This window comes from Carassius auratus, chromosome 47, assembly GCF_003368295.1.
Source record: "Carassius auratus strain Wakin chromosome 47, ASM336829v1, whole genome shotgun sequence".
NCBI classification, from domain to species: domain Eukaryota; kingdom Metazoa; phylum Chordata; class Actinopteri; order Cypriniformes; family Cyprinidae; genus Carassius; species Carassius auratus.
In genome coordinates, this window is record NC_039289.1 from 10,742,104 (window position 1) to 10,767,726 (window position 25,623).

The 25,623-nt window shown below is 36.5% G+C and overlaps 2 protein-coding genes across 2 annotated transcripts in view; both read right to left on the minus strand.

The window, feature by feature from the left end:
* LOC113065088 (semaphorin-3D-like) overlaps window positions 1–9,997 on the minus strand; it is a 47,004-nt gene extending 37,007 nt beyond the window's left edge. Inside the window, exon 1 of the mRNA XM_026236259.1 lies at window positions 9,887–9,997. The gene's annotated coding sequence lies outside the window, so the exon portion shown is untranslated. The remainder of the gene's footprint in view (window positions 1–9,886) is intronic.
* Window positions 9,998–11,346: 1,349 nt separating this feature from the next.
* Window positions 11,347–25,318, minus strand: ssuh2.1 (ssu-2 homolog, tandem duplicate 1). Its single transcript, XM_026236274.1, has 12 exons — window positions 25,157–25,318; window positions 17,779–17,874; window positions 16,934–17,018; window positions 16,696–16,825; window positions 16,534–16,594; window positions 16,340–16,464; window positions 16,136–16,198; window positions 15,980–16,059; window positions 15,793–15,885; window positions 15,465–15,570; window positions 12,000–12,107; window positions 11,347–11,672 (listed from the first exon to the last, which is right to left on the minus strand). The coding sequence occupies exons 1-12, from the start codon at window positions 25,179–25,181 to the stop codon at window positions 11,538–11,540; spliced, it is 1,107 nt and encodes a 368-aa protein (XP_026092059.1). The 5' UTR covers window positions 25,182–25,318; the 3' UTR covers window positions 11,347–11,537.
* Window positions 25,319–25,623: the final 305 nt, after the last annotated feature.

A 25,623-nucleotide genomic window follows, 5' to 3' on the forward strand; every position in this document is an offset into this window, starting at 1 on the left:
TTTGTTTAGTCTGAGAAGAAAGAATGCAAGACAACACCTGCTGGACTTAATACCTGTTTGTTTTATTGTAAAGACAAAGACACAAAAACATGCTCATCCTTGATTTGGATACAAAACAAAGGCTTCACAGCAAAGGCTGTTGTGTAATAACGGGTATGTATGTTAACAACCTGCTTTGAACAAAAACACAAATACCAGAGAGAAATCAAAATGTTTGGCTTACGTTTCAGTTAAAAAGTATTTACTAAAATAAGTCTGTGTAAATAAAACATGTAAAATCCTGGTAAAATCATTCTCACATCACATTTGAAGTCGATATCAGTGCGAACACGCTTTCATGGAGTGTAAACTATTTCTTCTAGTAAACTTTAAAATATATATTTTTTGAATATATATTGAGAAGTTATTAAAGGTCACTTCAACTGTCAAAAAATTATAATAAAGAATAAAAAAAACTTAAATAATAATAAAAACTTAATAATACATTTAAAGTTAAATAAAACTTAATTAATGTATTAATAAAATATTTGACTTTTCCTTGGATTACGAATGTAAAATGTTTTATTCTTGCTGGATTATTTCATAAATTTTACACACCTGCTTTATTCGACAAATAAACAAATATAGCTTTTTTTCATCACTTTACCCACTTAATACGGTATATACAGTATAAATCTATGGGTTATATATATATATTTAAGTCTGATCCATTATAACTGCATGGGGGGGAAAATCCTGGACTGTAATTTTGGCAAGAAGCAACATTTTGAAGTTAAAAACACCTTGGTGGATTTTTTCATTAAAAAAACATGCATCTTTTCACATCACAAGACATTAACTGATGGATTGGAGTTGTGTGGATTACTTGTGATGTTTTTATCAGCTGTTTGGACTCTCATTATGACGGCACCCATTCACTGTGCAGAACATCCATTAGTGAGCAAATAATCTAATGCTACATTTCTACAAACTCGTACTAATGAACAAACAAACTCATCTACATTTTGTATGGCCTGAAGGTGAGTAAATGTTTATCAATATTTCATGTTTGGGTGAACTATTCCTTTAAAGTATCTCTTTCTGTGTTTAACAGAAGAAAGTCATACACGTTTAGATCAACATGAGGGAGAGTGAAATGACTTTGTTTTCTCTAATGCATGCAGACATAAATGTCTTTCATCATTCAAGCTCCTCTTTAATTATCTCATAATTTTGTCATTGATAACAATTATCTTGATTCATGTGTGACGCTCCTTAAATGTCTGACGACTTCACTCACAATGTCAACAAACTCCGGTTCAGTGGATGATACAGACTTATCATGTGTTTTCCTCCCTGGTGGTCCAAGGGACCTCAATCCAGGCATTGGATCTCACACCACTGTCATGTTTCCCCACAGAGCTACCTCAAGTACTAACACTCACTGCCAGTGGAGCCAGTTTTTTTGAAATCACATACTTATTTTGTCTTTTTGTCTGTTCTTTTAGTATGCTATAGTTGGAACACATTATTGTTACGCTGAGAGGATTTGTTTGAGTATTCGTTCTTTGATGGGTTCGTGTTTGAGGACCAGTCCCAGTACGAAACATGTGTAGTATTTATACACAAGTGGAAATCATCTGCCACTTTTATATATTTCTGTATGAGCCTTTTTCACCACTAGCATCATTAAATTGAACAGCAAAAACAAAAACAAACAACTTATTATTTATGAATTATTTCTTAATTAATTTCAAATATTAATTAAGCTTGATTTTTTTTAGATATTTATGATTAAGCATAAAATAATATATAATTATTAATTCATTTATAATAGTATCAGTTGTTTTGTTGACATTAATATATTATTTAATAATTAAGCTTTTGGAATAATTAACATTCAAAATAATATTGAGTTTAATATTAATTATTTTGTTGACATATCTGAAAGGGACTTATTTTTCCAAAGTTTTTCTATTATGTTTTATTATTATTTATATATTAATATTAATTAATAATAAAGCTTACATAATAATTACAATTAATAATTATTAATTAATATAGAGATTATCTATTAATTATTTTGTTGATGTGTCTGAAAGAGATGGTTCAACTAACCATTTTTTTAAGTTTTAAATGTAAATATATTTATTAATAGTTAAGCTTATGGAATAAGTAATATTAAAATAACTACTGTTGTCACTGATTGGTTTAGTGAACTCGTGGCCTAATGGTTAGAGCGTTGGACTCCCAATTGAAGGGTTGTGAGTTCGAGTCCCTGGCCGGCAGGAATTGTGGGTGGGGGGAGTGCATGAACAGCTCTCTCTCCACCTTCAATACCATGACTTAGGTGCCCTTGAGCAAGGCATCGAACCCCCAACTGCTCCCCGGGCGCCGCAGCATAAATGGCTGCCCACTGCTCCGGGTGTGTGTGTGTTCACTGCTCTGTGTGTGTGCATTTCGGATGGGTTAAATGCAGAGCACAAATTCTGAGTATGGGTCACCATACTTGGCTGAATGCAACTTCACTTTCACTTTCGCTTAACACATTCTGCCACATTTAAATCCATTCCACAAATTACCCCAAAATCAATAAAAAATCCCCCAAAAGCGTCTGCAGATTTCTTCCGGCCATGATTATAAGGTACTCCAGTGGAATTAACCAAAGTATTTCCAGAGAGACTCTTTTGTACATTAGTATTTTCCCATGGCACTTGAGGCTTATATTTACAGCAGCGAGGGATGAAAATTAGAGAGGCCATTCCTGTTGTTGTCTGCGAATGCTGTTCATTAGGAAAGTAAGAGGACTCTGTTTTGCCTCACATGACAGAACCTGAGACCACATTAATTAAAACCAATTACCGATAGCTTAGAAATCCCTCTGCTAAACCTTTGAGAGCAATTTGCAGGCGATGAAACACCGCAGGTCAACCGTCATAATAAAAAAAGAGAGCATCACTAAACATGTGTGCTTGACCTCTCCAGTCTCCCTCCAGACCTTGTTTTCCAAAATGAAATGCTAAATTAACTTTCATCTGAAAAGAGGACTGTGGACCACTGATCAACAGTCCAGTTCTTTTTCTCCTTACCCCAGGTGAAATGCTTCTGACTTTGTTTCTGGTTCAGCTGTAGCTCTTTTCCTGAAGACGTCTGAGTGTGATGACTCTTGATGTGCTGACTGCCACTTCAGTCCTCTCCTTGTGAAGCTCTCCCAAGTTCTTGAATCAGCTTTTCCTGACAATCTTCCCAAATCTCTCCCAAGGCTGTGGTCATCCCTGTTGTGTGTGTACCTTTTCCTACCACACGTTTCCTTCCAGTCAACATTCTATGAACATAATTTGATACAGCACTCTGTGAACAGCCAAACAATATATATATATATATATATATATACACACACACACACACACACACACACACACACACACACACACACATATATATATATATATATATATATTTATATATATAACGCTTATTTATATTAAAAGTGTTTTTTAATCTCAGCTGATGCGCAGTCCTCTATAATCTTCACTTGATTTAACTTTGGCTCTTTGGCCTTGAAGAGTTCCAGTGCAGTTAATTTGAAAGGATGAGAAAACAGAGCGAGAGCCCCATACCGAGAGGTAAGGATCCCCGCCTGGCTCTCTGACATCCCGGGACCTCAAGGGTCGTCCAGCCAGAGGGGGTGCTAGTATCTCTACTCCAGGTGGAGTGATATGTGATGGCAAGGAACGCAGGGTTCAGAGGTCTAGACAGGCGTGTCAGGATACGGCTAATCAGATATATGTGTCCAAGACACCTCCGTCTCTGAGGTAAAAATTAGTATCATGTTATTGGGGTGTAAAGGCTAAGCGTGGGATTTCTGCGCTGCTAGTAGCACCAAACAGAACTGTACTCGGAGCAGCGTGACATAACATCTTAGAAAAAACAAAATGGCAAAATTAAAAGATGTACCTAAATGTACAATTCAATGCAGTTTCCAGATAAAATGACCAGTAGTGGCAGAAAAACATCAACTTTCATTCCTTTACTCACAAATCATGAGTCGATCATAAATAGATTAAAGATGAATGACTGCACAATACTAAGTTATGACCTTAAAACACTTTAGGGGGGGGATAATGCAGTCCCAACGAAAAAGGGTCACGATCGTGTGTTGGAACTGCAGGCGGTGAGTAAAACTGCTTCAAATATCTCTGTGTTGTTAACTTAGCTATCGGCTCGTAAGCACATCAAGTAAACAACATGTGATGTTGTCATCAAACTGCACTTTCCACATGTAGAGCTTTAAAAAAAAAAAAAAGACGACAAAGTGGAACTTAGTCATTTTCCAAATCCGCTAAGCAAATATAGTTTCAGTACATACCACATAAGCCCCTTTCACACTGCCATTCCGGCAAATACAGGGGTAAAGTGTTCCTGTAATTGTTCCCTGGTCGCTAGATTTGGCACTTTCACACTGCCAGTGATGACCCGGTATATGTGCGTGCTTTCACACACAACCCTTGAAGATCCCTTAACGACACGTGACATAAGCGCGTGACGTGTAATGTACGAGTCGACAACGCTTGGCACATTATACTTTAACTGAAGCAAGCAAACGATCTCGGCGTCAGCGCGGAAAGTGAGGAACTAACTGATCTCTGCTTCATTACAGTTTGCACATGTGTTTTCGTCGCGGAATGTTGATCTTCCTTCAAAACAGCCGGTAAAAAAGTCGCGCGATAACGCACCTCATCACTTCGACACGGAATTAGATCTGGCTTTTGTTCACACAGCGCTCGTTCCGGATCGATTACCGCAATGTTACTATGTCCCCGACCCGGGTTCGATTCGGTAATCAATTCCGGGACGTGGTTGCTTTCACACAGAAGGTGACCAGGCAATGTTACGGGAATATTGCGGGTCCAACGTGCAGTGTGAAAGGGGTTATAGAGACGTCGTTGCTGATGCAGCTTTTGTTAAATTTCAGCCTCTGGATCTGATTCTGGATCATAAATATACGCTGAATCTGACTGTTAGCCATGGTTTGTTTTGGATGTTTTTTTTCTCACGGTAATGTCACAGCTTCCAAACGCTCTCAACGCAAAAGCTGGCGCTCGTGATTCTTTAGCTCCGCCCACACGTCACGCCTCTAGGCGCTCGTGTTTTTCCAGGAAAAATCGGTACAGACTATCTTTCTCTTATGAATATAATAAAAATAAAGACTTTTTGGAGTTATGAAGGATGCAGTACTACTCTATAGGTACTCAAGATTAACAGGATATTGAGTGAAAACGAGCATTTCACCCCCCCTTTAACCATAATGCATGAAAAAAATAATAAATTTTGGTTCTTCTCTGACATAGAAACAGTGCTGGGTAATAACAGATTTTCACAATATAAAATGGCGATGTAAATGTCACACAAATAATTCTGTCATCCATGCTTATGAATTTGGGTGGGGGAGGGGACACTAGTTTATAACAATTTTGGTCAAAAGTAATCTAAAAGTATTCTGAATCTAAAAAGTAGTCAGAATACATAACCTAAAATGAGAAACCTAGATTACGTCACTAACCACAATTTTCATCATGTAATCTGTAATCAGTAATGGACTACAATTTGTAATCACTCTGCACAGAAAGGAAAAAGAAAGTCAGCACACTACAACTCCAAAATAAAGATTTATTGACATTTATTAACATACTTTTGCATAGTGAAACATTATTGGGCACAGGCTCTTCAAGTCTTCCAAATCCAAGAAACACGAGTCACGATAAAAGACTTGTAAAACTTGTGATTTTATCTCATTTTTGCTCTTGTTAACACTATTGATTAGGTTTAGGCTCAGGTTTAGTGTAGTGTTATATTTTTTTTCAAGAGTAATGCGTAAGAACTGTTGCGATACCAAAAAACAACCATCGTAATAAAACACTGCCAGATTAACTTTCGTATGTTTCGGATAAAACTGGATGCACTTTTAGCACCGCTCACAAGACATCACGATTTGAAAGTATCGTAAATTAGCAAGAAGCTATGTAATAATTGCAGAAATTACAGAAAAAGTGAAATTTTCTTGTAAATCTGGGTTGTATTCGGTGACTGGGGAGTGTTTAATCGAAAAGCATGTAAACTTTTTATTTATTTCATCAGAAAACAAAAGCTAGTTTCAACCCCTTTTTTCTATTCAATGAAAGCCAACGGGGTCCAAAATTATAAATGCGAGAAAAGACAGTTTACAGTAAGAATGTGCTAGATTTTTACATTTTGTGAAGAAAATGCCAGTTGCCTTCGTGCAAAATTGATGAGCATAATGCTACCAGATCGCTGTTATATTGTTGTTAACATGTCCTGGGTGATTCTAGATTGATTTACTTGCTGTTTATAGCATTATATTGCCAGTCTAGATTCAGTGCTGCTCATCATGAATGAGTTAGAAAAGAGTTTATTGAGTCATTTTTTGTCTGTGACCACAATTACAAAAGAACACATGTAAACAAATGTTAGGATTGTTCCCTATTCCGCAAAGCTCCACACACCCCATCCCAATTTTGGAAGAATAAACAGCTGCAGATTACAATCGAATCACTCAGAAACAATGAAAGACAAATATATACATGACTCATGACCGACACATTGTGAATCTCAATTGGTAGTACAATGATAACCGCGCTTGCTTGGCGCTCTGCAAGCAGAAATAACATCAGAATTTAGCTTGGCTGAAGATTTCAGTTTGCATGAATGATGACGAAGTTACTATTAATTGTCGAAACAGCTGGATGGGTGTTTAGACAGAGCTTCCCCTCGCCCTGTCCCACACAGAGCTACTTCCAACCTCATTCTGACCTTCCTGGGGTTGGCGCCAGACAGCAGGTTCGAACAGATGCATTGTGGGAAGGAAGTGCAGTGTTTGCCAGAGCATTGTTATTGTTGAGCTGATAGAGAGAAGGGCCAATTAATTAAGATAATAGAGAGGCACCACAATGGGCTATTGAGTCATTTACTGAGGAGGTTGTTTGCTGTCCCACCAACACACGCACATTCAGAGCAATTCTTTTACAGACGCACGGATACAATGACAGCTGATCGCCAACTCTGGCTTGCGTCCCAAGATCCACCTGCCCAGGTTACCAAGTTCAATGACGTACAGCGAACTGCCGAAACACTTTTAAATAATGAATTGTTGAAAAGTTTGATTTGATTAGAATCAATGAACTGCATACACAAAACATCTACTTTATATATCTATTATAATGAACTATCGGCAACATGGTAGTTAATCACAAATGCACGACTGGATGAAAGACCTGGATTTAATATATAACAACCAGAAGAGTATAGATAAGAGAGAAATAGACATGAACCAGATGCAGATGCTCTGATGATCTGAAACAGATCTGAAAGTATAAATCAGTGCAGTGCAAGATTGGGACGTTCCCAAGAAACTCTTGATATGCAGAGCAAGTACAAAGGACACTGCTATATCAGATTTTCAAGAGCCAAAAAGTGAGGATTGATTCATCTGTTCAGGGGATAAAAAGGTGAACATCTTCTCCCTAAACTCCATTAAATGATATCTGATATCTTTAACACCAATTTTAACCGGTCAGCTGGATATCACACCAATCCAGAATCCACAAACGCTTTTATTGCTTTTCATATTTTCCTATGTGAAACCACAGAGAACTATTTTTTTTTTTTTAAATCGAAAACCCTTAGAACTCTCTGGGCACAAGATCAGAAAACCAATCCCAAACCATTAATCATCAATGCAATATTCCTATGAAATTTAAATATATAAGTAGTGATACAAATAATAATAATAATAGTAATATTAATACTTATTTGAATACAATTATACAAATCACACTTAATTGGTGAAAAATATGTGTTGTTAAATTGAAAATAATGTAAAAATGTATTACATAAATATATTTATTTAAAAAAAATATGTAATCTATATAAAAGTAAATAATAAAAATAATATATATATATATATATATATATATATATATATATATATATGTGTGTGTGTGTGTGTGTGTGTGTGTGTGTGTGTGTGTGAATAGTATTTTAAATAAATAAATAAAATAAAATAAATAAATAATTGCAATCAATTTGTAAAAACTAAAAAACTAAAAAAATCTTTCAAAAATAAAATGTTAAACATTTGATAAGATATGTAATTGCACTCAATTTTTAAAAACAAAATGCAAAAATGTAAAAATAATTATAAAAATATTTTTATAAAACCATTGCATCCAACGTGTCAAAAAAAATACTGTTAGTTAAACTGAAAATGAATAAAAATCCATCAATAATTATAATAACAATTATCTAGTCATTTTATTTTATTCAATTCATAAAAACTATTTATATTTAATTTATAAAAAGTAATTTAAAAACATTATTAAAAAATATTTAATAACTAATGTCAACAGGTTGTACAAACAAATGTTAGTTATCATATAGGAGTAGGTTTATCTATAGTTTTTGACTGGTAAATCAAAGCACAACTTAAGGAAAAGTAACCTTATTACTTTTGATAATACTGAAGAACTTCAAGTGTCCTGCGCTGAACAATCAAACTGTATGACTGCTCATGGAGCAGAGTTATTGTTACCAGATAAAACAACAATATCCGCAGGACTGCAGAGCTGGCGAGCACAGATAAGGCCCTCGCAGACGCGCCTGGCTTTCCTCACGTGGCTTCTATGTGAGGACTCCTCCCAAAAGCAGATCACAGTCGATCTGTCAGCTTCTCCTCTCGCTTTCAAGAGCTCAGAGTGGGTGTGAAACATAAACCCTCCCTGACAAGAACTTACAGCCGTAACACAACACATCCTGACAATGCAATCCATCAGTCTTCAAATCAAAGCCAATCTGACCTAGTGTCCGTCAACTTCACAAAGGTTGCATATGCTTTATACATTGGATTCCCAACATGGTTTTATAAGAAATCACTATTACTCTGCTGTTTTTTTTTTTCTCATATAGATATCTAGAGTTTTAGATATACGTGTGTTTGAAATATTAATTTTCAAATGTGTGTGTGAGTGTATAAATGCAATTTAAATATTTCAAACATGCATACATCTAAATATCTAAACTCTACTAAGTACTCATGTCCAACCACAATGATATGAAATCATTTTTGAATATTCCTACATATGGGAGGAAATTTACAGCATGTTAAGGACGGAAACAAACAAATCAGAGCAACACAATATGTACCCCAGCAAACAGGAAAAGGAAAGAATCAGGAGGACAATGAACATCACTGACGTCCAGCATTTAACTAAATTTAATGTAGGTCCTGTCCTGTTCACAAGAGTGAAGCTACACTGTATTCAACTGTACTATATACTGTACAAATTACATATTCAGACTGAATTGGTTTAAAAGTATTGAATGATTAACCCTTATGCCCTGTCTGGGGTCCTGGAGACCCCTCACGTGCTCCTTTTAATAGTTTAATTACAACAAGTAACCTACACTTCTGAGCCTATGCCTTTTCTCTCTCTATTCAATGAGCTCAAAACTAACAAATGTTGCATGTTAAAATAACGTTTCAGAAGTATTCATTTAATAATTTCACATAGCATAACTAAAGCATGCATGTATTTTCCTACAAAACAGAGTTTTAAAACGGTTACACCTGTAAAAATCAACACTATTTTTTTCATAGCATGAAATGTTTTTTTTTCAACCGATTTAAATTCTAGCAGCAGTCACTTTAAAAATAAAATGTGACAGAAAGTATCATAGTAAAACATGGTATTTTCTTTTTTAAGAGCTCCTATACTATGCATACATCAAAATATCATGGTGTTATCATCTTTCACCACGAGTAAACATGTAATACTGACTCATCGTTATTTAGAGCTGACAGAATAACTACAAACAACATTTAAATCCCTACCGTGTGTTATTTGCCCGTCGCTTTCCTCGCTCCTGATGGGTTTTATTCCAGTTAGTGGCGTTAATGCCAGTGAGGTGAGTGGAGTGAAGATGCGCGAGCTGAGAGCCACGCCTCCTGCACTGATGTCATCACATCCGTCCTCTGGAGGGTTACTGAGGCAGGTGTGCTCGCTGTTTACCCGCCAACAGCTCGAGAAACATCCGAGGAGACCCGGAGAAACTCCGTTTGACCAACCACTGTCCTGCTCCACGACGAAAGCTAAGCGATTAACCGCCATTGTTTTAGTTGTCACATGGGCAGGTACAATTAGAGACAATTTAAGACAGTTAAAAGACGTTTTAAGATAAGTAGCCTACAAAATGTAAGGAGAACACAATACGTCAGGTATATGGTCTCAAAATGTCTAAGGAGAACACAATAATAGTTGTGGTATTAGCAACGCTTGTCTCTGCTTCCAACCATTAGAGTATGGGAATTATTTTCTGAGAATTAGATCAAAGGGAAGTAAATCAAATGGTTAAAACTGCTTGGCTCAGAAAAATCAACTTAATTTAAAGTTTCCATACCGCATTGAGAAACATTTGTTCTTGTTTTAGATTTAAACCCACTTAATTTTGATCAGTTTCTCAGAAAACAAGACTTCATATCTTTATTTTGCATCTCCAATAATCTTGGTTTAAGGATGTTTAGATATTTGCATTGTAAAAACAAACAAAAAAGAAAACACTTCAGAAGGTATTACATATTTACAGTTCATATAGCCTACAACATTTAATAACTGTATGAATTGAATACTTTCCTTTTTGAGGCCTTAATTTGTGAAAGGGCTAAGACTTTTTAAGACCTGTAGAAACCCTGTTTTTTAGTAATTTATATGAACAATCCAAGTGCATTTTCTCTAAGGTTTATAATTCAAACACTTTTAAATGTTTGTGTGTGTGTTTGAATTTTATCTAAATTCTAAAAACATATATAGAGATATCATAAGTTACATTTTAAGTGAACAAAATAAAATCACACTAGCGTGCATTTTTCATATCGATTAATAACAATAACTATAATTTTGTTTCATGTCAGGTTTACATGGTCACCTTTTTCCTCAAATCAATCATTATAATTATTTTTTTTGTTGTACAATATGCTATATATTTTTATTGTTGCAATTTTACAAATGTTCCAGCTTTATTAACTTTAAATTTCAAAAGGATCATTCTCAAATCAGAATTGTTAATCAGCGGGTTCCCACTGTGACAATTTACCCCATATAATGTTATGTTAGGATTAACAAGTTTATACAGGAACGGTGTACAAAACGTTATAAACTGAGAAATATAAACACATTTACACAAATCCTTTCAAATAATCAAACTATATAGATATGTATCTAGAAATCTGTAAACATTTAGCAAATAAACTGCACTTTTATGGCAAAAAACAAAATGTACTCAAATTATTTTTAATACTTGATACTAGTATAGGTATATTTAATATACAGAATGAAGAGACATGCTGTTACATGCTTAAATGAGAGAATGAGGAGAAAGGAGCTGCATTTTCATAGACATTTACAGTTTATCTATATACCACATTATAAATACACACTGTAGAAAAAAGGTTTGATTTATTACAAAATTGGTTGAGACAAAACAAATTACAAAATGCTACAGGAAGAAGGGTATTTGGTAGTGTGAACTTTGTTTTCTCGCCCAAAAACAAAGTAATCATAGTCATTCCCACTGTAAGCGTAATATACATGAGTGAGAGGAACCAGCTCGATCGTTTGACGCTGTAAGAGAATGAGAAAATGTCAATGTAACACTGAATATTGGCTATAGAATGTGCAATCTGTCGTTGTATCATAAATTGCTAATATTTAAACCATGTAAATGTGGAAATGTTACGTTTTAAGCATCATTCTCAATCAAACAGGCCGATGCACACAAGTTGTCAAAGTTTTAAGTTGGTGGGGATGGTGCTTCCACATGGTGGTCAAATGTGGAAATGCATTCTCACAACCCTCTGTATTCACATTTGCGAAATCGTGTTTTATTTATTGCAGTTGAATTCTGCTGTGTATTTGGTAGCACACACTTCTGGCACAGTTTCTCCTCACCTGCTGCAGGATGCGGCTCACAGCAGAATATTTCAGCAGGTGATTCTGAATCGAACCTTTTGAGGCGTCGCAGATGTCCTGGTCAGGAAAGCCCTCAATCGGATAAACCTGCCAACATGCATTGTGACTTAGGCTAAAAACATCTGTGTGTTACATTTTGGAATCACAATCAGGTTAATTTATTAAATCAAGCATTATTAGAAAGGATCCAAAGACCTTCTTCAGGAACAGGCTAGTGGAAAAAAGGGAGCACGGGTATGTCGGAATGGATGGCAAGTGCTTTATTTTGATGCATTTGGGTTGCAATCCAATCACTGCCGCCAGGGTGCCATTACAAGCCTTGGCATTAAGGAGTCAAGCTATATCTCTCGTTCCCCTTCTAGAGAACTCACATTGCATCCTCTAACGGAGGCTATGGGGAACCTCTGCCAGCAGGACCGGTTTCTGACGTACCAAGGAAAGTGAGCATTTTAGTAAGTGTATGGGACCCGAGAACACACACAATGTATGTGTTATGTGTGTTGGTGAGGAGCACGCACGTTCGGTTCTCGAGGACTTTGAATGTGCTCATTATGACAATTTTTCCAGTGCGAATGCTCCATTTGCGTTTGTCTCTCTTCTTGAGGTAACAGGGACGAGCGTCTGCGTCTTGCGGTTCAGGTCTCGCAATATGACTCAATGCTATATGTTTTTTGCCTGATGTTTGAGGGAATCTTGTATTTGAACAGATCATGTATGGCCCTCAGGGGAGCTAAGTACATGGTACATAATGCTATCATGCTGAGAAATACCTTGTATGCTTGATTCTCTTTTGAGGAATGAGAACTGAGCGCCTATTATCCATGATTTGGGTCCCACGGATGCCAAGGTAGCTAGGTAGACTAATCATGGGGATTTTAGGCAGGGCATGGAAGGAATCTGACAGGAAGTGCTTTCCCTTGGAGTTCCTTTCATGCTGTTCTCTCACGAGGTATAGTAGTGAGCAATTGCATGAGCATGTCCGGCTATCAAGGCGCTCGGTGGGATCCAGATACTTTTCTCTTGGGCCTTCTAATCCCATGGATAGTCCTACATTGGGCTCATCTGGTAAAATTGGTTGGCTAGCTCCAGTTCCACATACAGGGAATATTAGACGTAATGGCGTGAGCTACTAAGGGTGTATTCACACCTGTCTTGTTTAGTTTGATTGAATCAAACTGAAGTTAATTTCCCCTCCTGGTGCGGACCTTTTGGACAGGTGTAAATACATCAATCACACTCGAGTGCGGACCAAACGACCGCACCGAGACCCAGCTGAAGAGGTGGTTTCGGTCCACTTCCAAATAAACTCTAGTATAGTTAGTTTAAGGTGTGAAAATGACCCGACCTTGATCTGACCCTATTGCAGAAATCACACTCTGAAACACTATTTGTTTTCTTAATTTACAGAAGCACAACGTTTTCTTGATATTGTGTGTGCACACAAATGAAAATAGACCTTTTACAGTTCCGAACAATGTATTATTCGTATCTTTATGAGCAAAAATTACAGCGTATTTAATTAGTTTCCACTGATCTTCTGAAATTCGCTCTCTAAACAAACAATTGGACATGCACCTTATAGTGTACCTTATAGTGATGCTCATAAGGTTCTTCATATTGCGTTAGTATCTTATAACACCAAATCGGTAAAAGAATAAAAAAACTACAAAAGATCTCCATGATTTGCCTGTTTTTGCACCATCTGTTGTTTTCCCTGCTTGAGAATTTCAGTCCAATGAATGCATGATCTTGGGACACGTGTTATTGTTTAAATTTTCTGGTTCACTTACAAAAAAAGGCAGTGCGAAAGCAACAAAAAATCAAAATAAATCAACATTGTATTTGGTCCAGACCAGGGGTAGGCAAGTTCAGACCTAGAGAGCCGCAGTCCTGCAGAGTTCAGCTTCAACCCTAATCAAACACACCTGAACAAGCTCATAAATGTCTTCAGGATTAATAAGTCTATAGGGAGGTGAGGGTTTTTTTAGGGTTGGAGCTGAACTCTGCAGGACTGCAGCTCTCCAGGACCGAACTTGCCTACCCCTGGTCCAGACCAAAGCAAGTGAACTAGTGGACTTTCTTGGTGTGAATACACCCTCAGAGGCTTGATTTAGTCCGGTCATGTGAAAGGCAGAAGCCCTAACCATGGCAGATTAGATGAGCACTTTCTGGCCAGTCACGAACTCCCTTCCCCCAAGAGTCTCCTCTTTCTTCCTGACCTCCACATGGAGTTAGTGAGATTGTAGGACAAGCCATATTCAGCTCAGCTGCATCTTTTTTTCAGCATGTGGATTACGCTGATGTTGAGGACGTGGCTGGGCTACATAAAGATCCCCCCTGTGAAGAGGACCATTGCAAGCATTCTCTCCCAGGGTGAGTCGTCTTCTTTAAAGACTTGTTCTCCACCATCCAGACATCTTCAGGGCACATCTGGATGGCAGGGTGTATGTGGTGGCAGGTCAAGCTGGTGGAGCCTTGCACACAATGGTTGTGTTACAAGCTTACGAAGCTGACTTGCTCAGAAACCTATGAAAGCAGGGTTTTTCCCTGGGGCAGTCGAGGAACTGTGCCACACCACAGACTTGGCTCTTCACACCACTAAGCAGTGGTGGTTATGGAGTCGCATATGTGGTTAAATCTCACGGATATTGAGAGAGAGGTGTAAGCCTCTTTTATCTTGATGCTCTGCTGTGGCCTTCCGGGGGACGTGCCCAGAGGCAGGCGAACGCTAAGAGATACTGCTTACATCGGGCTTCGAGGCTGGACTAGTATTGTTCTCAAGTGTTTTTTATTTTATTGGCAAACCAGTGACTGAAGGTCCGGTCTATTCCTTGTGATGTAGACTTTTTCAAGTACTCTGTGGTTGGGCTTCTCCTCTTATCAGGGTTTTTCAAGTAGGCGGTTCTCTGAGCCTCTTCTAGCTGTCTCCCCTTGGGGTTTTTAAATAGATGGTCTACTTCCTTTATCCCTTAAGTTAAGTCAGGTAGTAGGGGTGGACTGTAGCTTTCATTGGTGCTCTCTTAACAGATGAACAGACATGTGCCATGGCATGACCTAGTGGGCATTCTGTTCCCCATAGTGTTGGCTAGAGGATGCAGCGCGAGTTCCCTAAAAGGGGAACGTCTCTGGTTACACATATAACCATGGTTCCCTGAGAGGGAAAGAGATGCTGTGTCCCCTCTTCAGACATCGACCCTGTGTAAATCCATTATGTATATTCATGTCTTACATGTAAACGGAGGCTAATTGACATTTCTTACAGCGAACAGTCGAAGTATGATATCATGTTGACATTAAAATATAAACTTTTTTTACATCAATGTAACATTTGAGACACTGGGTCTGAGAAGGGTTAATTCTACATCTCCTATACATGAATAAGTAAAATAATATATAGGCCTATTTATATAGGATTTATCAGTTAGTTAATGAATCAATGTATACCAGGAGGTTTTCATCTACAAAGAACGCTTCCCCAGACACCTTCTCAAACTTCTTCAGGGGGAATTCAGGCACCCGGTTGGGTATAAACTCAAACACCTGGTTTTTCCTGTAAAATAATGTAGTGTTATACACCGATAACCGCAGAAATACAAAGATGAACAGGACAGATTATTGTGCAGACTTTAACAGTAATCAAAATAAGGGCTGAGATCATAAGAACCAATAACGAACTGATGCATCTACAATAGTGAGTAACATTTCAGTAGCTTATCTCACACTTAAATTTAAAAAAAAAAAAAAAAAAATGCTATTTTACTGGCACATTTACCATGTAACTGTGAGCTGTATGAAATGCACAAGGTTCCTGTAACCATTACACGTAAGACAGCCTTTGTAGCCCTTTCCATGACAAGAAACACACCTAAAAAAAAAAAAAAAAAGGTGAGATTTTATTTTCATGTGAGCATATAAAACACATTAGACCACGCTGTTGGTCAGTTTAACCCTCAAATTACCTTTTTCTCCCTCTTCCGTGGCAGGTTGTACACCGTCGGTTGCGACTGTGACCAGAGCCATGACAGAACATACAGCGAGTCTGAATTTGTTTTGGATAAAACAGTCAGTAGAATAAAACATTGGCAGATATTATGTATAATAAAAAAATGACTTACCAGCCCTTGTCCTCGGCAGTGGGTACACCTCACTTTGCCATTACCATGACACCGGTGACAAGGCTGCAATGACAATGCACTGATTCAATCCGACATAAGCAAAAGTCTGACTTACGCTAATAAATTAAGAGCAGGAGGCGCATAAGGTAAGATACATTAAGTGATTTGTTTATGATGGTAAATTAAAGTTGCTTAAAGGCACACCTTTATGAATGACGAGTGTGGGACCCTGACTTTCTGAACGGCGTTGGTGAATTTGGGTGGGTAAGACACCTGGACGTTCCACGGTGGAGGACTCACTCCATTCTGAGGCCCATCCACACACTGACCTGAGAAAAATATATATGAATATGTATTAATATGTATGTAATATGTATATGTACTGGTGTCATCGGCACCTGTGTGTGGCTCTGATTCCCAGGCGCTTGATCTGGACTCTGTGAAAGTTTCCAAGCGGTACTGAAATGATACAGAACATGTCGTCATGTAATTATTATTATAATGGATAATAATAAAACAAGAATTATTCCCAATTAAGAATGGATAATAACAAGATTTACACGGTAAACTGTAAAAGGTATCAGCTCTTTGAAGATCAGATTTTTTGCAGGTTTGCTGCTGTACGTCCATTTTTTACCCACGAACTGGAGTAGAGCGTCTCTCGCAACATCCTCCGAGACGGTGGGCACCCTGTCAGTAAGTGTGCAATTAAAAAAATTATGTTCTTTTCACATCAGGTGTAGTATGAATATGTTTTTTACATTTGTAACTTCCTTCAAAAAATTATGTTGTACTTACATGACGTTTGGAACTGAGGCGTTCTTGTCATTTTCAGGCTTGGGGACAAAGTCTGGCGGAGGAGGACAGATTTGATCTGTGCAGTCTATCAAGATGAACAACAAAAATGTCAAATGGGGACAAAAGAATAATAAATAGGCATTCAAGACTACTGTGAAACTAGGTCATATCCTGCATACTATATTCACATGATTTTACAAGATGTTAAATATTCACCAATTTAACATTTTTGACCAATGCCGATATTTTTACGCATCCTATAACCGGTATGCAAAAGCAATTTCTAATTAGTTTAGCATTTTCACACAATAACTAAATAGCCATTACAACAACAATAATAATATAAAAGATACTATAAATAACAGTATATTATAATAATAATTGTGTCATACAAATAATAACAATAATATTTTTTAAATAATATATATTTATAATAAATTATTATTATTTTTATTACAGTGCTTTAGGGTAAATAATAGTGCATCTTATAATAACAACATCTTAATAATAATTATTTTTAAATTATAAAAATATATATTGTTAAATATAATTATGATAAATATGTCTTAATGTTTATAATTGTGTATTATTAGAAAAGCTACAATAAAGCATTTATTATTATTATAGTTTCTATATATATATATATATATATATATATATATATATATATATATATATATTTATATGTATAATTGTAATAATAACATCTTAATAAAAATATTTTGTTATTATTAAAATGATTGTTGTGCCTTAGTGTATATAATTGTGTTTTATCATAAAAAGTGTTATCTTAATATAAGTATTATTAATGCCATTATGAGTGGTGGGCACAATGGTTTTTTCACCTCCACCCGTGTGTTCCTCGTAGCCTGTTACACTGTCCAGCCAGCCTGGAGGTGGAGCAGACGGACCCTCTTCAGGAAGGTTGGGGTCAAACGTGTCTGCAGTGAGCGGGAGAGATTATGACATTTGTGATTTATCCAAGAGTAACATGATCCTGAATCAACATCCTTTGTTGGTCCTGGAAGAACATTCCTATCAAACAGCCACTGCCTTAAACCAGTGACAGAATTTGTGTTGATCCTGGAACCTCATCAGGGATCCTGGAGTATTTATCAACCAGATTTAATGGCTTTGGACAAGCAAGACAGAAAAAAAGAGAAAATCCTACTAAACTCCAACAGTTATGACACTTAATTGACATTCACAACAGTGCTTGTATTTTTTCTTTCCCATTTTTATATTTCTGCAACCTCTGCAGTGAATGGGTGCCATCAGAATTAAAGTCCAAACAGCTGATAAAAACATCACAAAAATCCACAAGACTATACTTCACATGACTCCAGTCTAAGACTTAATGACAGATTAGTTTCTTACACGCAGCTTTTCACTTCACAAGTCATTAAATGGAGTGGATCAATTGTGGATTATTATGATGTTTTTATCAGCTGTTTGGACTCTCATTCTGATGGCACCCATTCACTGCAGAGGATCCATTGATGAGCAAGTGATGCTATATTTCTCCAAATCTGATGAAGAAACAGACTTCACGACATCTTGAATGGCCTGACGGTGAGTAAATTCTGAGCTAATTTTCATTTTTAGGTAAAGTACTCCTTTAAGATATGCTGCATTTCTAGGCAACGGAATACAAACACTTTTCTGAGCAATCAGTAGTTGGCAGCTGTTCATTTAGTCATTAGGTTTCTTTCCCTCCAAAGAGCTTGTCGGAATGCAACGGTGAGTTATATATACTTCACACAAACATCTTGTTAGGTTCGTGAACAATGCTGCTAGCAAGTGGATATAAATATCAGCTGAAATGGGTTTCCTTCAACCGAGATCGTGCTTCAGATTTAGCATGAAGAATGGGCAGAATCAGGCCTGTATGCCAGAGAAACAATGCCCTCAAAATATACAGCAGCAGCGAATGATGGGAGGAGCAGGTCGTCTCTGATACGATTCAACTGCTAATTTAGCAATGCACATTCATCAAAATTTTATAGCTATGAATAAAAATGAGATTGTCCTTTGTGGTGACCATGGTGTAGTTCATTTATAGCCTGCGTTTACCATACCGTTTACCTCAGAATTTATAAAAGTTAGGTTAATTTGTGAGGGTTAGTATGATAAACAAAATGTATAAGAATCATAAATGTTTGTTGGTTAGAAAGCTAATTTTCTGCAATAATCCAAAAGCCAATGGAAATATCCTTTTGGGGTTTTTGTCGAGGGAACCGGGATGATACAAACTTCAAATATACATCATTACTGCAGAACTCAATGGCTCCGTCCCAACTGGCACACTTACTGTGTACTTGCAAACTTGTGAAAGGGAAAACACCCTGATAAATAGTCTTTCTAACAGTCTGGTGCCTAATAATAGCACCCGCATGAATAAAATGCACTGATAACAGAAATAACATGTAAACAATTGCTTCGGTCTAGATTCATTCAATTGGCCGTTGTGCCTTTAAGAAGCTAGTCCGTGATTAATTGTGCTGCTACTGACAGACATGCGCTGCTGCTTTGTGAAGCAGAGATCTATTTAGCAAACAGGATACGTTCAATTTTAAGATAACATTTGCAGTTAACAGTTTCAGATAGTACATTTTTCCTCCGAATGCATTTTCGCTCTTGTGATGCATGAAAGTGTTGTAAGTGAAGTTAAAAAAAAGTCTAGATAACAAAGACTATTATGCAGTAGTTATGCAAGTCCTGCCTGAGAGTGTTTTGATGTTATTGCTGAAAAGTACTGTTTAAAAAGCTTTAATCTTGACCTGAACCAGATTTTGGACCAAGTTTGATGAAAAGTGCACTTAAAGGGAGAGTTCACCCGTAAATGAAAATGCTGTCATCGTTTCCTCGCTCTTGTGTTGTTCCAGACCTGTACAAGCTTCACAAAAGAGGATATTTTAAAGAATGTTGGTAGTTGAGCTAATAGCCATTGACTTCCATAGGATTTTTTAAATACATACTATGGAAGTTAATGGCTGCCGTCAGCTGTTTGGTTACCAACATTAATCAAAATATCCTCTTTTGTGTTCAACAGAAGAAAGTTTGGAACAACACAAGAGTGAGGAAATTATGACAAAAAAAAAACACTTGCAGTTGGAATAACTGAGAGCCACTTATGTTTAACACTTAAATACATAAGTGCATTTTGTAATGTTAAAATGTTACTTTAAAAAGTACATTAAAAAAATAATTTTTAAATTAAGCTTCATTTATATTGATGAGTTGATTAAACAAATTCTAAAGCACGTGGTTATTTTTTTAACTGTAGTGTTATTAATCATAACATTTAAAGTTAATATATCTTAAATGTACTAAAATGCAACTTTAACATTACAAATGTACAATTCCAAATATATTTAAATACGTGACATTCAAGTTTTAATAGACATAATGTTAAAGCATATTTTGCTTGCCAGTATACACTCACCTAAAGGATTATTAGGAACACCTGTTCAATTTCTCATTAATGCAATTATCTAATCAACCAATCACATGGCAGGTGCTTCGATGTATTTAGGGGTGTGGTCCTGGTCAAGACAATCTCCTGAACTCCAAACTGAATGTCAGAATGGGAAAGAAAGGTGATTTAAGCAATTTTGAGCGTGGCATGGTTGTTGGTGCCAGTTATTGGGATTTTCACGCACAACCATTTCTAGGGTTTACATGAATGGTGTGAAAGGGGAAAACATCCAGTATGCGGCAGTCCTGTGGGAGAAAATGCCTTGTTGATGCTCGAGGTCAGAGGAGAATGGGCCGACTGAGTCAAGCTGATAGAAAAGCAACTTTGACTGAAATAACCACCCGTTACAACCGAGGTATGCAGCAAAGCATTTGTGAAGCCACAACACGCACAACCTTGAGGTGGATGTGCTACAACAGCAGAAGACCCCACCAGGTACCACTCATCTCCACTACAAATAGGAAAAAGAGGCTACAATTTGCACGAGCTCCCCAAAATTGGACAGTTGAAGAGTGGAAAAATGTTGCCTGGTTTGATGAGTCTCAATTTCTGTTGAGACATTCAGATGGTAGAGTCAGTATTTGGTGTAAACCGAATGAGAACATGGATCCATCATGCCTTGTTACCACTGTGCAGGCTGCTGGTGGTGGTGTAATGGTGTGGGGGATGTTTTCTTGGCACACTTTAGGCCCCTTAGTGCCAATTGGGCGTCGTTTAAATGCCACGGCCCACCTGAGCATTGTTTCTGACCATGTCCATCCCTTAATGACCACCATGTACCCATCCTCCGATGGCTACTTCCAGCAGGATAATGCGCCATGTCACAAAGCTCGAATTATTCAGACTAATTCAGATTGGTTTCTTGAACATGACAATGAGTTCACTGTACTAAAATGGACCCCACAGTCACCAGATCTCAACCCAATAGAGCATCTTTGGGATGTGATGGAACGGGAGCTTCGTGCCCTGGATGTGCATCCCACAAATCTCCATCAACCTCAAGATGCGATCGTATCAATATGAGCCAACATCTCTAAAGAATGCTTTCAGCACCTTGTTGAATCAATGCCACGTAGAATTAAGGCGGTTCTGAAGGTGAAAGGGGGTCAAACACAGTATTAGTATGGTGTTCCTAATAATCCTTTAGGTGAGCGTATATTCAGCAGCACACTATAACCATGTTTCAAAGACCGTATAAAAATAATTATGAAATTTCATATAATAGCATGCAATTACATGTAAACATTCAGACTTAAGTATATTATATAAAGTAAATTATTTTTCATAATTAAAACCAGTTTTGGGGAAAGTTACAGCATTATACACAGCAGAAAGTACAGCATTGTAATGTTGCGTTACAACCTAAAAAATAACTAATTGTGTTACTTAAGTAACTTTTTTTTTTTTTTGTTGAAAGTAATACTTTACTTTTGCGTTACGTTTGCACATCTGGGCTGGGCTTTCTTCCTTGTTTTTAATGTAAATAAACAAATAAAAATCTAATTTTGACAAATGTATAAGCCTTTTCACTCCAAAGGTGAAATGAATAAGACTCTGGCTGAAGGATATTTATTTAATTATATTTTTTTAACTGGATAATCAAAGGTCAACATCAAATAAAATTGTTAATAAAAGGGAATTGGGTAGATTACTTTAAGGATATTTGTGTTATTTAACATTTAATCAATCCATAATTGGTCCACAACTGGTGTTACTTATTTGAAACTACTTTACTAGTTAGCCTATTTGGAAATAGTAATCTGATTACATAACTATGGAAGCATATGGGTAGCATTATTCAATTTGGGATGTAATATGCAAAATAACAATGCAATATGTAATATGGCAATGCATTTCTGTTTTTACATTTACATTTTCCAATACATTTGTGCAACGTTTGGTGCAAAATGAAAATGAAAATTAAATTACATAATTTTCATTTGCCATTTCCTACACCAGTTTTAATATGTAAAATGAATATTAATTTTAACGCTTTATAAGTTGCAAAATTAAAATTAAAATGTATTACAGAAATGATTAGATATGTCTAACATGTTCAAGCAAAAACTGTGGCAAAATCATCCTTTAAATGCTATTTTTCTTAAATGCATTAACACTCACAGTCAAGACACTTACGATTGCATTTTCATTCAATGTCCCGCAATGAATGTAGCAAAATTCAATGTGCACATTGAAAATGCATTTCGAGCCGATCACATCTCTGCCCCCTCCGGCCCTGTCAATCACTGCGTGAACAAGGCGGGGCTTACAGAAGGTCAAGAAACTCAAGTGAGAGAAAATGGACAAGATAGTTGGCCCGTGTACGTTTTGATCATTTCGGATTATGGTTTCAATATTTCATTCGCACTTGTGGGCGGAGCTGAAACGCTGCTTTCATTTGATTGGTCGAATCTCTCCGCTTTCAGCTTGGTCTTTTTATTCTTTCAGGCAGAATAAGAGTCAGTGCGAGTGAAGCACTGTAATGTCTGAAACCACAACTCACTGTTAATTAGCATAATATTTGAATCAGATGTAGCTGGGCACATAATTTGTGCTGCTGAGACCTGCAAGAGACCCCATTAAATTATTGTATGAATATTAATTTGTCCCACTAATAAATACAGTGCAAATAGTCCTGTCTCCTTGGATTACAGAATATAGTTAAATATAGATAAATATAGTTAAATTTATGAAATAAAATTAAATAGGATTTTTTGGGAAGGTAAGTCTGGCCAGTTATACAAGCAACACGAGTCAGATGAGTCTGAAGATCTGAGCTGAATTGGGTGAAACATTTAAGTTCTAGTCTGTGTCAATTACTCTCATAATAAATAATAATAATAATGTTAACTGTATTTTTCGGTATAAGTTGCATCAGTCCAAAAATACGTCATGACGAGGAAAAAAACATATATAAATTGCTCTGGACTATAAGTCGCATTTATTTAGGACCAAGAGAAAACGTTACCGTCCACAGCCGCGAGAGGGCGCTCTGGGGTAGGCTACAGGAGCACTGAGCAGCATAGAGCTAATTTTACTATTTTTATTTAGAAATTTAACTATATTCATTTTTACAATTATTTATTAATTTCACACACGCACTTATGACTTAAAACATGAGAGTGGTAAATGTTACAGACATGGAACTGTTCAGTCTATTATTGATTTTTATTTCCACTTCACTTTTATCCAAAGAGAGAGAACTATTTGCACTGTATTTATCAGTGGGACAATATTCATATACTACAACCTAGAAATAATTTGCAGGTCTCGACAGCACAAAGTATGTGCCCAGCTACATCTGATTCAAATATTATGCTAATTAACAGTGAGTGGTGGTTTCAGAAATTTCAGTGCTTCACTCGCACTGACTCTTATTCTGCTTGAAAGAATAATAAGACCGAGCTGAAGGCGGAGCGATTCCACTAATCAGATGAAAGCAGCGTTTTAGCTCCGCCCACAAGTGTGAATGAAATATTGAAGCCATAAACCGAAATGATCAAAACGTACACGGACCATCTCTCTTGTATATGTTTTCTCACTTGTATCCTCTTCTTGAGATTTGAGTCTCTGACCTTCTGTAAGCCCCGCCTTGTTCACGCAGTGATTGACAGGGCGGGAGGGGGCAGAGATGTGATCGGCTCGAAATGCATTTTCAATGTGCACATTGAATTTTGCTACATTCATTGCGGGACATTGAATGAAAATGCAATCGTAAGTGTCTTGACTGTGAGTGTTAATGCATTTAAGAAAAATAGCATTTAAATGATCATTTTGCCACAGTTTTTGCTTGAACATGTTAGACATATCTAATCATTTCTGTAATACATTTTAATTTTAATTTTGCAACTTATAAAGCGTTAAAATTAATATTCATTTTACATATTAAAACTGGTGTAGGAAATGGCAAATGAAAATTATGTAATTTGTTGAACGTAAATAACGTTGCACAAATGTATTGGAAAATGTAAATGTAAAAACAGAAATGCATTGCCATATTACATATTGCATTGTTATTTTGCATATTACATCCCAAATTGAATAATGCTACCCATATGCTTCCATACATAACTACCATTACTTGTAATGAGTTACACCCAACACTAATAAAAACTCCGTTTAAAAGTATTTTAAAGTTTGAGTTCTTGACGGGTGTAGTGATTTTTTTTTTTAATCGGAGTTGTTTGTCGAATTATATTACATGCAGTTAGCAAGACTGCTGATATTTAATATCAGTTCGTTTTTCGCTGTTTTTTATTGGTATCCAAATGTGGGACTTCCCGTGGTGAAGACGCAATTGCCAAGATATAACGTGATCCTCAGCGTGACTTAATGTTTAACAAAATGACTTAAGCACTAAATCAATGCGTTTCGTTGAAACATAATGAATGATTTTGTTGCCAAACCCAATGATTTGACGTTGTGCATAAAGAAAATGATCTTTCCATATTCTTGCAAATGTGGTGTCAGATCAGAAGTGTACAGAGCATTTAAACTACAGTCTCTTAAAGCATTTGGTTGTTATTAGCCTACTTTAAATTACTCTCTAAAACAACTCTTCTATTTTTCATTGATAAAAACAAACTTTTTGTAGGATAATGGGTTACATGTTTGCTACATGCTACAGATGTGTTTCTTGCAACTATAGGGAATTAAATCAAGTAAAACTTTAAGAAAATAAAACAAGCAAAAGACGGTTAGCTGTAGCCTAATATGCAGATATTTCAACCTATTAATTTGCCCACCTGTGTCTTCGTCTTTGTCATCCATAACGCACAAAATGCTGGTGAAGTCCGTTTCACAGTGATCTTCCAGCAGCGCTTTCCATTAATGTTCACTGAGAGCTTTTCCTCAGTTTTGAACTCTGAAAACTGGGCTGTAATGAAGACACGCCCACAATAATGTTCTGACGGTCTGGTTTTATTGTGAAGCGCGCCTTTTAAAACTCACGAATTGCAGAATCCTTAAAGGCACAGTACACTCTTAAAATGATTTAATATAGCTAAACGCGTTCATGAAAACTTGTTTATATATATATATATATATATATATATATATATATATATATATATATATATATATATATATATATACATACATACACACACACACAATGGAAGTCAATGGCAACTGTCTGTTTGGTTACCAACATTATCAAAATGTCCTCTTTTGTGTTCAACAAAAGAAAGAAGGTTTGGAACAACACAAGGGT